General features: G+C 40.1%; 1 protein-coding gene across 3 annotated transcripts in view; it reads left to right on the forward strand.

Moving 5' to 3' along the window:
- Positions 1-14,794, forward strand: part of LOC308401519 (roundabout homolog 2) — a 79,191-nt gene extending 64,397 nt beyond the window's left edge. For 2 of the 3 annotated variants that reach the window (XM_080889773.1, XM_080889775.1), the window contains 12 exons: positions 942-1,060; positions 1,952-2,129; positions 3,544-3,762; positions 4,710-4,752; positions 4,847-4,983; positions 5,066-5,353; positions 7,961-8,099; positions 9,914-10,236; positions 10,437-10,553; positions 11,960-12,130; positions 12,449-12,570; positions 13,987-14,794. In XM_080889773.1, coding sequence (XP_080745899.1) covers positions 942-1,060; positions 1,952-2,129; positions 3,544-3,762; positions 4,710-4,752; positions 4,847-4,983; positions 5,066-5,353; positions 7,961-8,099; positions 9,914-10,236; positions 10,437-10,553; positions 11,960-12,130; positions 12,449-12,570; positions 13,987-13,998 — 1,868 coding nt within the window. In that variant the 3' untranslated portion in view covers positions 13,999-14,794. The remainder of the gene's footprint in view (positions 1-941; positions 1,061-1,951; positions 2,130-3,543; positions 3,763-4,709; positions 4,753-4,846; positions 4,984-5,065; positions 5,354-7,960; positions 8,100-9,913; positions 10,237-10,436; positions 10,554-11,959; positions 12,131-12,448; positions 12,571-13,986) is intronic. The other variant, XM_080889774.1, reaches the window with a different exon arrangement.
- Positions 14,795-17,732: the final 2,938 nt, after the last annotated feature.

A 17,732-nucleotide genomic window follows, 5' to 3' on the forward strand; every position in this document is an offset into this window, starting at 1 on the left:
AGAAATCTTGCCTAACAGAGTTCAGGCTGTGTTGAAGAATAAAGGTCTTCATTCCAAATGTTGACTTTCAGGCTTGATACAATTTTACAAACTCTGTTTCTGTCTTATATTTTACTCAGTTGCTGCACCTGTTTTTCATTTTCCCAGCAAAAATGTTGAAAAAATTAGGAATGGCTCATGGCTTCCGGACAGTAGCATATGTGTTTAAACAAATTTGAGATACCAGTTAAATCCTGTTTTGTTTCTTTGTAGTCGATGTGAAGCAACAGCCAGCAGCTTAGCTTTGCATAGAAACTGGAAATAACAATAGTTAGCCTGGACTCAAAAACTCATAGATAGAGGTTTAATAAAAAGTGGTTAGTATTATGTTAGTTTAGGAGCTTTAGAGGTATGATTTTAACCATAATCTCTAGATCAAGCCGCTTGTGTCCAGCTTTTGTTGAGCAAGGTGAAGGACTGCTGCCAAGAAAGTAAAATAACATGTTTCCTTCCAAAACTGATTAAAGCTCTTTCATTTATTATGAACTATTTTTTATTTATAATATTTAGTCACATTTATCAATGTGGAGGGATTTATTAGTTACACAGTTTAAAGTGCTTTAGATGAGGCAAAGAAATCCTTTAAAAACAGTATTTTTCCAGTGGAGTTAGATTATCAGACAACAAAGGAATGAATGAGTTCTAATTAATTTAGCAAAAAATCTGAAATAACCTCCTAATTTTGAAAAATAAAGACACTGTTTAATTTTCTTATATAGAATGCTTATAAATAAGTAATTAAGGATTATTTTCTTTCAGGTTTTTCTAGTTTCTATAAATTATATCTGTTATTTGCAGGAAATTGTGCAGGAATTATGGACCTGTAAACACAGTCTTATCACAGCTCTGGTATGTATTAATAACTATAGTAACATCTCATTTTTTCTTATCTCTGTTTGCAGTTTTGTGTGCCCCTCCACAGGCTGTATCAGTGGTGCAGCTCACCAACAGCACCAGTATCAGCGTGTCCTGGGAGCCGCCGCCTCATAATATTCAGAGCGGCATAATTAGAGAGTACAAGGTGAGGCCGCATTTTACTGTTTGTCTTCTTCTCTGGTGTTTATTTCTGTTGTTAAGCTCGTCAGTAAAGCAAATTGTTCTTTCGATTTGCATCTGTGTGCAGGCATTACTCAGTGTTTCCTAGGTTTGGTTGTTTAGATGCTTGTGAAAAACACAGATTTTAATGAACAATTAGTAATTAGTCATTGCCTTTTATGTGTTGCCAGTACTTGCGATGCTGCTCGGTTTTGTGTCATCAGATTCTCGGCTGAACAGTCACCATCCCTGTCATCTGTTAGCTCTGTGAAAAAAAACAGAGTTCTCATTATCTGTCTCTTAGAATGAGCGCAACACTGATTACTAATCATCAGGCTGCTTATGCAGAGCGTGGAAAAAAACATCAAAATAGAACATGGAGTACTATTGTTTTGATTCCCTCTCGCTGTCTTGTGTCTACACGTAGACAGTTATGAGTCTGATCATGAGAATCCATATTCTTCTGAATGTGTGATGGATCATCAGCCAAAGGCAGGGATCATATTTAATCCCCTTAAATATTTCAATTTCTCAGAAATACACCCAATATTTTGTTCAAGCCCTCAAAGGCTGACGTAAGAAAATATTGCACGGTATTACCTGACACATTTTCATTGTAACTCCCAGTGTCTTCATCACAAATGCTCTATAGGAGATTTAGAATAAATAAAAGGTTTACTCAGTGTTGATGAATGTGGACAGGTGTGGGGATTATGGCAGAGGTGGTGCGAAGTCTTGGAAGGGAAGATTTTACATACTAAGCACTCCTTGTACCTGTTGCTTATATCCTATGGATAGTAGTCTTGTACCATTGTAGAGCAACTTTCATGTGCGAGTTGCCTAAATTGTGAGGACCTTAAACTTTGGTGTCACACAGGTCTGGTGTCTGGGCAGCGGCGTTGAGCAGGAGAACCAAATAAACCGAACCGTGGATGGAGCAGTCCTGTCCATCCTGCTGACGGGCCTGCTGCCTGAAGTCCGTTACACCGTGATGGTGGCTGCTGTCACCAGCCTGGGTGTGGGCGCTCAGAGTCCGCCTGTCAGCCTGCTTCTCAGTGAGTCAGTCAAACTGTTACAGTTACTACACACGCCGAAATATGCCAAGACGCACTCTGCAAGCTGACTTTACCACATGTAAAATGTGTATGTGGAGAGTTGACTGCGCTGCATGAATACGATTAAAGCTGGTGCATCACCAACACTAACTTTTGCAGGTGTTTGTCACGAATTTGAGTCAGTAGTTGTGATTGCATAATAAGTTTGCCATTTATTTTGTTTAGTTTTGTGTCTCTGTGGCTCTGCTTTTTAATTTACTTGGCTATATTAGTCACATAGTCAGAGAAGATGTGTTGCTTCCAAAGAACATGTTTTGCTTCCAGTGTTTCCTGAAATGTTTTTCTTTTACTTGTAACCCTTTTACAGAAAACATGGGAAACTTACCTATTTGAGTTATTGATGAAAGTTAGGTGAGATCTTCTCACTTCTTCTGTTGGATCTAACTTGGCTTATCAAAAAGTCTAAAAACACCAAAGGTGGAAAAACTAGCATGTCTTCTATGTCTTGTTTAATCCGTACCAACACAAGTTACAGTTTTATGATACAATCAAACTAGGGAAAGATAATTTACAACCCTAAAATAATTGCAACCATGTGTAGTGAACTTGGGACTCTCCACCAGAGCAACAGATTTTAAGCCCTATGGGAGTGTCCGACAAGAGGGTCATGGACCCTCTTGTCGGACACTCCCATAAAAAAAAAAAAAAAAAAAAAAAAAAAAAAAAAAAAAAATGACAAAGGATGAACTGAAGCTCTGCCATCACGTAATGTCGCATACTGCTGTTTCTGATGTCATTTAAAAAAAAAAAAAAAAAAAAAAAAAAAAAAAGAGGGTCATGGACCCCCTATTGATCCTCTACCTAATCACACGAGCCAAGGTGTTAAAACAGGTGTGGGTCACAGACAGCCAAGGTTTCGGGTGAATCCACTGTGAAACCTGGCCCCACCCTATTTCCTGAGGTCAAATGGCCCAGGATGTGAGTGGGCGTTAAGGCATCTGGGAAAGGATCTCAAAACTGGATTATAGATGGCAGACTAATTATATATGGCTAAGATAAACTGCTTGTAAGTTGTAACTTTCCACCTGTTGTTCCTTTGGGGCGTCTCCGGCACATCTCCTAATGTGTGTCTGTGCAGGCAGGAAGTATGTCCACAAATAAAATCAATATAACTTCCTTCACGTTTAACCAGTTTTCAAGTGCTTTAATGCCCCAATTTGATCCTAATCCCCTCGACTGTGCTGGCCCATTAAAAGAAGAATTTACTCAGTTTACTATTTAATCACCCTGAATGATATGTGAGGAAACAAAACCATTTAAAAAGCTTGTTTTTTTTCTACTCTGAAGTGACTGACAGCTCTCTGCTTTGGCTGTGTATCATGTGGCTCCATTAACTGGATCGCTTCTCTTTCAGCTCCCCCGCTTGAGAAGACTTCAACGACCGTGACTAAGGGCGATGACCTCAGCATAGCAGAGCAGATCACAAGCGTCATCCGCCAGCCAGCCTTCATCGCTGGGCTGGGTGTGGCTGCGTGGTTGGTGCTGATGGGCTTCAGCGGGTGGCTATACTGTCGCCACCGAAGGAGGAAGCAGCTGGGACACTATACCACATCCTTCGCATACACCCCAGCAGGTGAGGGGGGGAGGAGGGATTAACTATGACTTACTTACCTGCTTTAGGTAGAGAAAAAAAAGTAAAAAGCAGGAGAGGTTATCGTCACAGGACTCGAGATGATTTGATGAACCCTGTCACAGACGACTCATTATGTAACGGAGACATAAAAGAGAAAAAAAGACGCAAACCATCAGATTTTGTTTTCATCCAATGACAGTGACAAAGTTCTTAATAGACCTCCGGGGATATCTGGAGCAGTGATGAATGTTTTCAATTTTAGTTTGTACTTTGCAAAGCGATGCCTGCACTTTAATCGCATATTCAGTTAATTAAAATATATTTATTCCCACTGGGTAGTCTTCATGGCAGGAGCAAAGGGAAAAAAAGAAAAAAAAACCCTCAAGAGACACTCTGAAGCATATGTAAAAAGCTCAGCGCACACTTTACTTGATGCCCTTTGGCTCAGAAGCACACAGCACATCAGTTCTCAGTTCTTGTCTGACTTTGAGATGTATTTGCTCAATAATGGCTCAAGGCCTTAGGAGCAAATATGCAATTTAATTTTCGCATTAATATTTCATAATGTTGCATGTATGTCTTTCACTTTATGGTATGGATTTCTTTATTTAATTAAAAATGGATTTTAACCATCCCTAACTCCAGATACAGCAGCAGAAAAATGACATCTGCATTTTTATGTATTGCAGGCATACGCTATATAGATCTGCTGTGTTCCTCTTGGTGTATGTAGGTCAACAGTGCACCCTCATAAAATATCAATTCTAATCTGCTTTCTTAAACCCCCGTGTGGGATAAACTGTTTATTTGGTTATGGAGCATGATAATTCGGTCCAAAACATCTTTATCTTTCAGTGGCTCTTTGGGAAAAAAGGGGCTTAAAGCAAAAGCTTTATCTTCTTTGCTGTTTTCCAAATTTATAACTTTGCTCTTTTTTCCTCTTGCAGTTGGCTTCGCTCACAGTGAGGGATCAGGAATCATTAATGGAGGGTAAACTCTACGTTATGATTTGATTCATCAGATGATTAGTGTCACTGTGTGTTTCATAGAAGAAGTATTGATATAATCTCATCTTTCTTCCCAGGCCTGGCTTGTTGGGATCAAATATGGGCAACTACCCCTGGCTGGCAGACTCTTGGCCCACTCCAAACCTGACTCACAACAGCAAAGACTCGGTCAACTGCTGCTCTGGCAAACTGGATTCAGAGAGATATTACAACAGTAAGAGCTCTCTGATGTGAAATGCTAGAGTGCTGAATAAAAGATTGTCCTTGTTAATGTAACATAGTCATTTGCTGTGCAGCTGTTGGGATCATAAACTACCCAAACCAGTCAGAGAAGCACAGCGCGGCGTCCAACGACAGTCCTATCTACAGCACCATCAACACAACGGCTGAAGACGACCTCCTGGCGTACTACGACACCTACTCGAGCACGTCCTACAACAAGGGTCCAGACCCTTACAGCAGCAACCCAATACTGTCAAACAGTGGGTTTGGAGGTCTGGAGCAGGACCTGGATCATTGGACCATAAAGTCTGGTCACTCTGGATCTGAATACGCCAAGCTTCAGTACAGCAAGAAGAGCAATGGTAAGAATTTTGTGGAAGCGGAAAAGATCAAAAAATGTATCTTTGGACAGCTTAACTGGAAATGTCTGTCTGGCTCTTTATACGCAGTCATGAGAAAAATAATTTTCTGTAGTTGTGGTTATGGCATCATTATGCTTCTTGAAAATCTGTTGAGACGGTTAATGACCATTTGAAAATCACACATTCATTTAATTTTGCGGGAAAGAAAACACCTGTTCTGTTATTCAAAATGGATCATTTGTAACCACCTTAACCTTTTTAAGATGTTTTAATTACGAGATTGCACAGTAATGAGATCTTTTCTTGGACGATATAGAACGACATGATTACACGGGAAGGTCTGCATTCATCTTTTTTCATTTTCTGAACGCACTGCAGTTCCATAGTAATAAGTTAACTTCATAAAACTGTGTAGACTTGTGATTACGTGTAACAATCTGAGACGTTGCTTGTGTAATTACATTTATTAGAGCACTGCAACCTTAAAAAGGAAATATTAGTGAGCTGCCTTTTTTTTCTGTAGCTTGACATTGGCCAATAGTGCTTTGTTTTATAGATAGTTTATATGGCTGCCATAGTGCAATGTTTTCATCTCTTTTCTTATATGCAAGTGTTGTAACCACCTACAACACGTATACTTCCACCCACATGTGAAAGCTTGGGCAGCTTCATTAACTCACATATGATATATACAGGGAGTGCAGAATTATTAGGCAAATGAGTATTTTGTCCACATCATCCTCTTCATGCATGTTGTCTTACTCCAAGCTGTATAGGCTCGAAAGCCTACTACCAATTAAGCATATTAGGTGATGTGCATCTCTGTAATGAGAAGGGGTGTGGTCTAATGACATCAACACCCTATATCAGGTGTGCATAATTATTAGGCAACGTCCTTTCCTTTGACAAAATGGGTCAAAAGAAGGACTTGACAGGCTCAGAAAAGTCAAAAATAGTGAGATATCTTGCAGAGGGATGCAGCAGTCTCAAAATTGCAAAGCTTCTGAAGCGTGATCATCGAACAATCAAGCGTTTCATTCAAAATAGTCAACAGGGTCGAAAGAAGCGTGTGGAAAAACCAAGGCGCAAAATAACTGCCCATGAACTGAGAAAAGTCAAGCGTGCAGCTGCCAAGATGCCACTTGGCACCAGTTTGGCCATATTTCAGAGCTGCAACATCACTGGAGTGCCCAAAAGCACAAGGTGTGCAATACTCAGAGACATGGCCAAGGTAAGAAAGGCTGAAAGACGACCACCACTGAACAAGACACACAAGCTGAAACGTCAAGACTGGGCCAAGAAATATCTCAAGACTGGTTTTTCTAAGGTTTTATGGACTGATGAAATGAGAGTGAGTCTTGATGGGCCAGATGGATTAGGCCCGTGGCTGGATTGGTAAAGGGCAGAGAGCTCCAGCCCGACTCAGACGCCAGCAAGGTGGAGGTGGAGTACTGGTTTGGGCTGGTATCATCAAAGATGAGCTTGTGGGGCCTTTTCGGGTTGAGGATGGAGTCAAGCTCAACTCCCAGTCCTACTGCCAGTTTCTGGAAGACACCTTCTTCAAGCAGTGGTACAGGAAGAAGTCTGCATCCTTCAAGAAAAACATGATTTTCATGCAGGACAATGCTCCATCACACGCGTCCAAGTACTCCACAGCGTGGCTGGCAAGAAAGGGTATAAAAGAAGAAAAACTAATGACATGGCCACCTTGTTCACCTGATCTGAACCCCATTGAGAACCTGTGGTCCATCATCAAATGTGAGATTTACAAGGAGGGAAAACAGTACACCTCTCTGAACAGTGTCTGGGAGGCTGTGGTTGCTGCTGCACGCAATGTTGATGGTGAACAGATCAAAACACTGACAGAATCCATGGATGGCAGGCTTTTGAGTGTCCTTGCAAAGAAAGGTGGCTATATTGGTCGCTGATTTGTTTTTGTTTTGTTTTTGAATGTCAGAAATGTATATTTGTGAATGTGGAGATGTTATATTGGTTTCACTGGTAAAAATAAGTAATTGAAATGGGTATATATTTGTTTTTTGTTAAGTTGCCTAATAATTATGCACAGTAATAGTCACCTGCACACACAGATATCCCCCTAAAATAGCTAAAACTAAAAACAAACTAAAAACTACTTCCAAAAACATTCAGCTTTGATATTAATGAGTTTTTTGGGTTCATTGAGAACATGGTTGTTATTCAATAATAAAATTATTCCTCAAAAATACAACTTGCCTAATAATTCTGCACTCCCTGTACTTAAATGCCCTTTTATATCCAATATCCTGGGCTTTGAATTGGCTTATTGAAAGGTGCTTTGTGAATAAGCCTGCCATGCTCTGAAACTTTGAAACATACTGTGTGAATGGAAAGGTATGCGGAGGTTAAGTGCTTCATTCCTTTTGATATCCAGTGATTCTACAGAAGCTTAAGGTGCCCTTGAAGATATAAAATGGTCAGTAAAAGGAAAATTCTTTGAGGCGCTAACAGCTGTGGACACAGAAAGGACGTATTTAAAAACCTTTACTTAGCAAGCAGTTTGAGCTTTAGTGTGGAAACGAGTAACACAACGATTATGGCTCACACATTGTTTGGGGTTTTTTTTAGACAAACTGGTAAAGCAGAGGTCTACTGGGACATCATCCAAGTCAGGTCCTCTCACCTGGGTGGATGTCTTGTCTCTACCTCTTCCCACCAATAAAGATGGACACCATACAAAAACACACAAAGAAGATGAGCAGCACAGGTGAGACAAATCACTGCACTGTTAAATGTCAGGTTGTTGTTAAGGCCACTTCTTTACCCCCCTCCAAGAACAGTGGCATTTATTTTTGTGTGATCAGTCAGTTTATTTTTAGCATGGAGGCCTCTGCCTTCACCTATATGACAGAGGCAGTTAAGGCAGATGGATATCAAAACTGCCCTAGAACTGTGCTGTGACTGCCAAGCAAAACTTGAGTGAAGTTTGGAGTCTGGGGAGTTTTCACATTAACAGCTGTGTCTGCGGGCAGTGAGTAGATCGTGCTTTGGGGCTGCAGAAGGGAGCGTTCACTCTAACTAGTTCTGACAGATTAGATTGCGGACATATCGGAGGGCTGGTCTGACTGTGCGTGTCTTTCCTAACGACATTAGCCACCATCTGACAGGGTGGATTAGTACTTTGCCTTTTCAATGACACATCGTTCATTAAATTAGCCCTGACGGCATTGAAGTGACAACAGAAATTATGGAGGTGGCTCTGGTCTTCGGGAATGCTACACTGGTTCCCTTTTCCCACAAGGACTTGAAATTAGGTTATTATTTTTTTAATATATATTATTATTGAAGGGTCTTTAAGTTGCAGTATAAAGCGCCTTGAGGTGACTGTTGTTGTGATTTGGTGCTATATAAATAAAACTGAATTGATTTGAATATTTTTTATATATATAGTGGTGTTAGTGGTATTTCTGTGCACAGTTATTGGAAGTATCTCAACACCAGATGTTTGTTTTGACATGTTACAAGCTTGTGTGATCTAGCAGCTTGACATTTGTGTGTTTTAGTTTGCAGATTATCACAAAATCCTCATAGACGGAAAAATCAACAAGTAAACGCACGCATCTGTAGTAGCTGTAAGCGCAAAACACTAATTATATGTTTAAAGTCTAAAATCTTGGCTCATTTCAGCTTCTTTTCTCAACATGCTGGTCTGTGAAGCCTCTGCTATGAGGAAAAAAGTAAACAGTGAATTTAAAAAAAAATGTTGTTTTCCATAATTTGTTCAGTTTCTAACGATCCCACTTCAACAAAAGTAAGGCTGGCATTAAGTTCTAAATGAGCTGATATTTTACTTATAAGTTCAAACATACCGAATGTTTGAACTTAGTTGTCTGTGTGAATAAAATGCAGGTTCATGGGAGTAAAAAAACATTACATTGCTTTTGTTTTTCTGTCGCCACAGCAGGTAGCTTTACATCTCTGATTGTTTAATACTGTGCGGTACTTTGTAAAAGTCTTGAGTCACCCTTCCTTTCTAAAGTGCTGGCTTTCTGGAGGGTTTTCAAAGGTTTTTGGTTTTTTACCGTGGCGTGTTTCAGACTACTCCTTGTACCTGACCACTTTCAAAGCAACGTTTTTTGGTTGCTTGGTGCTTGCCACAACTCAAACGAGAACTTGAATGGACTAATGAACCCAAAGAAGAGAGGCACAACAGTGAGTGTCTACAGCCATCTTTAAAACATGGTGGACACTCTGTCATGGGTTGGAGCATTCCAGCCAGTGGTGTTGGAGATATTGTCAAAATTGATGGAATTATGAACACAGAAAATTATCATCAGCCTTTTATCAACCATCTAATACCATCCTGGCAAATTATAAAGAGATAAAGGGTGGCTCAAGACTTTTGCACAAAACCGTATGATACTTAAAATATTCAGTAAAACATGATTAGTTTAAACTGATGACACGGATTGGTGGTTAGTTCAGCCATTCACTCACATCTGGACTGTTGTTTATAAGCTAGTTTTTATATGTGGTAATTTCCTCAAAGATGCACACTCACTGCCTTCTCTTGTCCCTTAGCTCTGAGGAGGAGGACGATGACTGGTGTCCTCCTCTGCCAGCCAGAACCTACCTGATGGACACTTCCAGGGAGGAACTCCCCAGCCTGCCCTCTAAACCAGATGAGCTGTCCTACACTGCAACTTTGACATCTCCCCACCAGCAAGATGCATCCAAGCCTAATGACAGTCCACGGCTGCAGCATTTTGACCTCTTGGCACGTCACCACTTGGTCTCCCAGTCTAACCCCGATCTGTTTACCAACATGAAGGCCCAGGATGGCAGTGAGGTATACCGCACTAGCCAGTGGGTAGATGATTTCAAGGGGGAAAGCCTTGGTAAAGGTCAGTTTGAATTCAGCTTAATGCTTCACAGCATCCACACACAACCACATAGTGTCATGTATAATTTAGTTTATGATGTAACTAAACGGAGAGAATTTGTACACGAAAATCATGTTGCATTTATTCAGAGTGGCGCTCAGCGTTTCTTAGTTTTCCCTGTTCGTGTTCCTGAGGATGACATCAGTGTTCTTTCCCGTCAGGACAATTTCCTGTTACAGCTGCAGAGTCGAGCCCCACAGCCCCGGCGCACAGATCCAAGAGTAAGAAGAAAACGCCCAAGGATGGACCAAACAAGAGAGATCTGCAGAGTGAAGCAGGTATGATGTGCTCCACCGCATGCTTCTAATTTCTGTTTTAGGCTGGAAAAACGAATGAGGCATATTAACCACTCTGGCAGCTTGGCTCTCTGGAGTGCTCTGTTAGAGTGTTCGGTCACCAATTAAGACTGTGTATAAAAATGATCGTAGCCTCCAGATCTGAAAAGAGAAGCCAGTGAGGAAGTGGCTCAAATGTGAATTCTTTCTAGTGGCCAGCAGGGGGCGAGTCTCACAGGTTCAAAAAGAAGTCTGATTTTAGAGAACGGAAGTTGGTAACCTGTGGTTTACGTGCCTCATGCGGCTCTTTAGCCCTTCAGCTGCTGTTCCCACAAGCTTTGAAAAATAATTATGTAAAAAAAAAATTAATTTGGGGCTAAAATGGCTCTTTTGGCTCTTTTGCTGCTGAAGGTTGACGAGCTATATAGAAGTCCAAAGAACAGGGTACACTTAATTTATGGCCTCTGTATACATCTTTCTAAAGAGTTTATAGTCTTTAATGCAACGTGATGCCTTTGCCTACTGAACTTCAGCCTTTCAAATGTAAGTTCACAAATCAATTTGTGATGTTTTGTAGTTAACTGACTTAAATATCTCAACAGCTGCTGGCTGGACTGCCAAATTGACTTTGTTTGATTTTTTCCTGACCTTCATTTTCCCCAGAGACTGGATTCTAATTGCTTTGGTGAATATAAGGCACCATAGTCTATTCAGTTTTATAAGTTATCTAACTTATCACACCTTACAGTTAATTAACAAATATCATTATGCTAATATACTGCTTTAAGACTTTCAATACCTCGAACATTATACTTGGCGACCCCTCGGAAGGTCATCATTATTATTGTGAGCATAACAGCATTCTGGTGTTAGCACTTATCCCAGTAAAGCACCCCAGAGTGGCTAGCATGGCAGCAGACTTCATAATCAAGTGCAAGAATTCACTTTGGATTATTTCTGTTCTTTCTGATATTTGTAAATGTTTAGTAAAGCTTATTTATAAAGTAGTAACTTTTTGGCAAATATGATCGTTAATTTACTCCCTGAGAGTTTTAAATAATGCATTCTCTTCTGTGAATTTGGCTAATAGCACCATGTAAAATCGCCATTTGTAGTTAACTAATTTAACAAACAAGATATAATCAGTTAGCCTTAGAGGCACTGCTGCTGCTGCTTTAGAGCAGCACTAAGTTAACCATTCCCTACTGTTTCCAGTCTTTGTGCAAAGATTACTGTGTGCACTACTATGTTTAGCTTCATATATAATAAACAGACAGTGGTATCCTCTCATCTAACTCTTGGCAAGAAAGCAATTAAGCGTCTTTTCCCCAAAATGTCAAACTATTTCTTTAAAGTCAAAATACTCTGTTTATTTATTTTTTTAATCATCAATTATCAATCATGCGCAGAGCTCCCCCCTCCACCGGCTCCTCTCCGCACAGATGACTCCCTGCAGCTCTTGGCTGATGTGTTGAGCCGCAGTCGAGCAGACAAAGAGGGGAGTGACTCACCCACTCTACAGAAGAGGGGAGAACATTTCTCACCCGAAAGGAGAGGATCTACAAAGTGGTTATCGCAGGGTAAGCACATAATGCAGCATCCTGGAGCATCATTCAGCAAAAAGATAAAAGAGCAACATCTGTCTTTGCATCGCATGCCGCCTAGCTTCAACAGCTGGACCTCAACTGATATGTATTAATGTTATTGTGATGCTCCATGCAAATCCCTTTGGGCTGAGAAAGAAACAACTGCCACCGAATGTTTGCACACTTATCATCCCATAGTCAAGCAGCCTTGCTTTTAGTAGCAGGGGGTCTATTTGCACTGTGCTCCATCACTCTGGGTTTAACCTATATAAATACAGCTGTGACTTTGAGTTATCTGTTTGTCATCTGCAGATGAGAATGTAATCCCGTACGGACAGTCCAGCATCGTGCCCAACGTCCAGACGTCAAACTACGGGTCCCTTGGTGGAGGAGTGTTTCAGCAACCATCTAGTGCTGGTCTTAGGAGAAATGAGGTACACTGGGGCTGAAACCACTGAACAGACATAGCCTTTATAATGTGGTGCACAGTCCGTTCAACAGCAACCTGAGGGCAGGCTGAGACAGTGAATGGCAAAAGTTTACTGCAGGTTTTAGAGGAGAGATACAAATAGTTATCTAAAACTCAAAAAAGTACTGCAGTTTCTCAGTAAAATCTCTGAATCCAAAGTAGAAGTATATATCTATAAATGTGGTGATTTTTAAACAACCTAAAAAAGACCTACAGACAGGTGAATAGATACAGTTGAAATAATTCTATGCTTTACCAATGAGTATGCAACGCACTCATTCCCTGAAATCTGTCTTTTTCTAATTAAAGTCGCTATCTTTAGGCTTAAAAGTTTAGCCTGTTTGTTGTTTGCTCAGTCACAGCCCTAGAGACTGCGTGACTGAGCTCTGACAGCCACAGGTCACTAGGGAAAAAACCTCTCTGTGATTGCTCCCGTAGTTTGCATAGCTAACTAACTGTGAACAGCATGACACAAACTAAAAATGCAGAATGTTTGCCTTCAAAGTTACAGTTGCACTTTTTTTTAAAACATCGTGGTTGCATAGACAGAATAAAAGATGGATGTGGCTCCAGTGATGTCATCCTTGAGATTATCGTTTTTACCGATGTGACAAAGAGGAGTAGTCTGGCTGTGAAACTGCTTGCTCATTGGGTCAAACACAAGTTTCTTTCCAGTTTCACTGCCACTCAGTGTGCAGACGTGTGACTGTCTGCTAGCTACTAAAGAAATTACAAGAAGGTTTTTGGTTGCGGCTAATTTCACTTTGTGACTGCCAGCAATCACTGGCCAACAGAAATGAATCAGGGGACACACATTTTTCCCAAACGACCAAGAGGTTTGCCAACTGGTCTCTAGTCCTGTGTGAGTGAGGCCTTAATTGTAAGGAGTGTGGTGAAGTTGAAGTGCCCAAATATAATCCTCTTACTTTCTAGCCATCCCCCTGCCTGGTATGTCCACAGTCACTTTTCAAATCTCATTTTCGGAGCATGATTTGGTGCCTGTTATTGAGATATGATTCAATATATCTGGTGTATATATTTTTTTTCAGAGTCTTTGGGAATAAAATGTAATATAGTTGGGAACATTTAAGAAATACATCTAAAAAAAACACAATGTCATCTGAGTTATTGTTTTTGGGATTCCTCAAAGTATATTAATTTTAGCAATTTGTCTTTTTTAAACAGTTTTTTAAAGAATGAGCAGTTTTCATGCACTACCCACTAAACAACTGCAGATAAAATATCATATATAGCCTCAGCTTTCAAAAAGATCATTCAATCATTCAGGCTCGTGCTTGTTGTAAACTGTATTTAAATGATGCTGATCTGTGCAGTCATACACTGTTGTCCCATTAATCTTTGTTGTGTCTTTTCTTTCCAGAATCTCATGTAGACAGTCGCCGATTACGCCATGTGACACCGTCCATTTTTCCTCCCTGATTTCCCGTCTTTGCGAACCATCAATCTGTTGCCATGGTATCTGCTGAAAAACTGAAGACAAAAGGGAACGTGTCGAGGCTTGCCATCTGCCTTTTCACAAACTATTTCTATTCTTTTTTTTTTTAATCTTATTTTATTGGTTTAATCTTTATTTTTTGTGATTTCCGTTACTCCTCCTCTGTGTATATAGACATCTTTCCAATTTTTTTAAAAGATATGGTTAAATATATTACAAAAATCTGCAGATCTGCGGGAAAATATTGTATTTTTAACAAATTGTGGGGGTGGGTAGGGTTGAATCCAAGTATTACATTGTTGTACAGGTGATTATTGAATGTATCTTCTGTTTACTCCTGAACCATCAAACCATACTGATGGGAGACGTCACGAGGCAGATAATGTGCTAATAACCCATCATGTCGGTGTGCGTGCGCGTGCATGTGTGTTGTGTTTGTGTGTGCTACTGTTTTTTCTGTAATCTTTGTGTGACTGTGTACCGTGGTACTCCTGTAGATCACCGGTGTGTTCATTTTTAAACCGACCAATAAAGCATTTGTTAGAAAAACGTTTCCATCTATCTCTGAGTTATACTGAATGATGGTGATCTGTGCACACTCGGCCCTCTTTATGTGCACACATGAGTGAGCGTTGATTTAATGCCGTATTTTTGCTTTTCGATAACGATATCCACAGTCATCATTAAAGAGTCACCAAACTGTGTTTAACGGCCAAACTCATAATGAGTATTTGGTAGCGAAAGATCAAAATAAAAACCTTATTAAATCCAAGCGAGTCTGAGGGGTTCATATGAGACAAGAAATTTACCATGAAGTTAAAAAGCTATGCTAAATCAAGCATGTAAATTATTAATTAAACAGCACACATTTTCTAAATGTTTAAGTGGAATGAAATGTGTGCTTTCTTTTGTTCTTTCTCTCCAGGACGCAGGAGCTTTGCTGTGTGATACAATAGTATCCCGAGAAGACTGCTGCTGTGAATTGGCTTTGTGCAAATAAAATAAATTATTAACACCTGCAAAGCTTCTCCTCACCTGTATGTTGTGTTTTACTTAAATTAGTACATCTCAGCAGTACTAACACAGTAAACTGAGGTGGTAAACAGTAATATATGCACTAATCAATAAATAACAATACGCTTGCATTTAGTTTAAAGCCGCTAATATGGGAATGTTTGTGAATGTTTATCTTCAAGATTACCTTTTTGATCAAACTTATAGGTGGAGCTGGATTGTGGGACTCTCAACCATTCTTGGTACAGCCACTGTGGAAAAAAAAGAGGTTTGGGAGCACAATAACCACAATAACCAAAATTATTGCAGCGGTGTGAAATGAACTTGATCTCACTGCCTTTGAAATGGTTGATTGAAAAATGGGGATCAGGTTTGTGCGACTACTCTTAGTTGATGCCTTTAAATAACTGTGGAGCATCAAGATGATGACAGAACAGCAACAAGATTGCATGGGATCCATTTAACAGTTACATGAAATCTGTTTGTGGTATTATGGCAATTGACATCTGTTGCTGTCTACGTGCACAGAAATTTGCATTAATGTGAATTCTGCAAAGCAATGTAACTGCAAAGTAACACAGACCACTTATTTTTATGTAGTCTATGAATATTACCAATTAGGGACCAGCTGAGTCAAGTCCCCAATTGCCAATAGATAGGTTATGTTCATCGGTATAGTCTGACTCAGTGAATGTGTTGGCAATCCGTCTGCATTTATAAATAAGATGGCAATTAGTCGCAAACTTCTCCAATCTGCCTGAGAGCAACTGCAGTCGGTCCAAGTTAGACTGTAATTGTTTACACAGAGGTTGCTTCCCACCAGGCGACCTGTGCAACCTCCAATCAAAAATGATATCCCATGAGCATGCAACACCCTCAGCCTCTGGGTAAACAGTTGGTCACTGCAAGTATTTGCAAAATGCTGAAAGATTCAATGCAGTAACCAACAGCACCTGCCGACTTTTCCTAGTTCCTTGGAGGTTACTGCCCTACTTTTTCTCTAGTGTGACTAGGCCAGTAATTATGGCTGTAGGCTCAGGCCACTGGAGGAACTCCAGTGCACTGAGAATTTCTTAACTCCCTTTGTTTTCCCTATGAGGCTGCTGCATGTCATTAACATGTTGTGTGGTGTGCATTATTGTCCTGTTTGCTATATGTTGTCTCTTTATGCTTCTCTTACCTCTTCATTCAGTCAGTTCCTGTTAAAGGACAGTTCTTTCTCCCCACTGCTGCCAAGTGCTTGCTGACTGAATTCAATTGTTCTCAATTTAGCCTTGTTTATACACACCTAATACATAACAACAGTCCTCTCAAGGTTCCTTGGAAGTCTATAGATTGCTGGGCTGACCTTGTGAACGATAAAAATAAATTCGAACCAAACTGAAAGAAATCATCTTGGACTTTGTATGTTTAAATAATGATTGATAACGATTAAAGACACCCTGAATAATTTAAACACAACCATTTTGTAATGCAAGCAATGTGATCAGGAGAAGGTTTTAAAGAGCAGAGTGAGGAAAAAGGAAAATGGCGAAATGTCCCTGAGGTTTGAATGAACTTGGATATTGTTATATCATGCTCCCTGTAAAATGTCTAATACTACACTGTGTGTGATTTGATGCCTTCTACGGATTGCAGTATTCTGAAAATGCCTGTTTTTGAATGCGGTTTAATGAGCGGAGGAAGCCTTCATCTTTCTGTATGTCTCCTGAAACGTGACAGCAGCGAGATATAAAAGGCTTTTCCTCGTGTCTGCACCGTCAGCTGCTGCATGTGCCTCTTTTGTGCAGATCTTATTAGTGGAAGCACTACAGTGTTTTGGCAGGGAGACAGTGGATGGCGTGGAAAGCGAGTTGGACTCCATTGCCTTCGGCAAATACACGCTGGGTCCCACCAGGCTAGGATGATAATGGTAATCCGATGCAATTTGAATAGGTTATGCAATTTAGAAGGGTTCGACAAATTTATGCTTTTAGCCCTGTTGCGTGGATTAGGGTCTGTGTGGTTTGCTGACCCCTCCCACACGCACACAGGCTCAGTTTGTAAAAGAGACCACTTCACATGTATCTAAAAATGTACAACATTAGGTCGACAGTAGATTTGTCATTTTTAGCTGTAGAACGATACTTTCCCTTGTTGGAAATGTAGTTCTCTCTTCTCGTCTATATAAAAAAGTGCACATGCATGATAACTACAATATGAACAACTGGAAATTGGAGCACAAAGTGGCTGTGATGTACGAGCAAAAGTAACCCGTCTTGAATAGGGACTGAAGATGAATTTGAAGAAGCTTTCCCAGAGTAAGGTAAAAACAGTTTAAGTGTTTAGACCTGTTCATGCATCAATGTGTACACAACAGAGTGCTTTAGTTAACAATAGCGAACACTATTTTTTGTATAGGGGATTTTTAATATGTGAAGGGCAATAGTAAAAATCCAATCAATGTGGGATTAATTGTCATCTGCAGGCGCACATCATGTATTTGAAGTAAGGACCCAAAAGCGGACAGTAGGACTAAATTTAGCCAAAGCAAACCACATTTTAAGGCTGCACAAAATCAAACAAAACACAAAACAAAAGGCAAAGACTTTCACTAACACTAAACTGGGAAGAAACTAAACACTAAGGATGTGAAACATGAAACCTGAAGCTGAGAA

This window comes from Rhamphochromis sp. 'chilingali' (genome assembly GCF_963969265.1).
Source record: "Rhamphochromis sp. 'chilingali' genome assembly, chromosome: 8".
NCBI lineage: Eukaryota > Metazoa > Chordata > Actinopteri > Cichliformes > Cichlidae > Rhamphochromis > Rhamphochromis sp. 'chilingali'.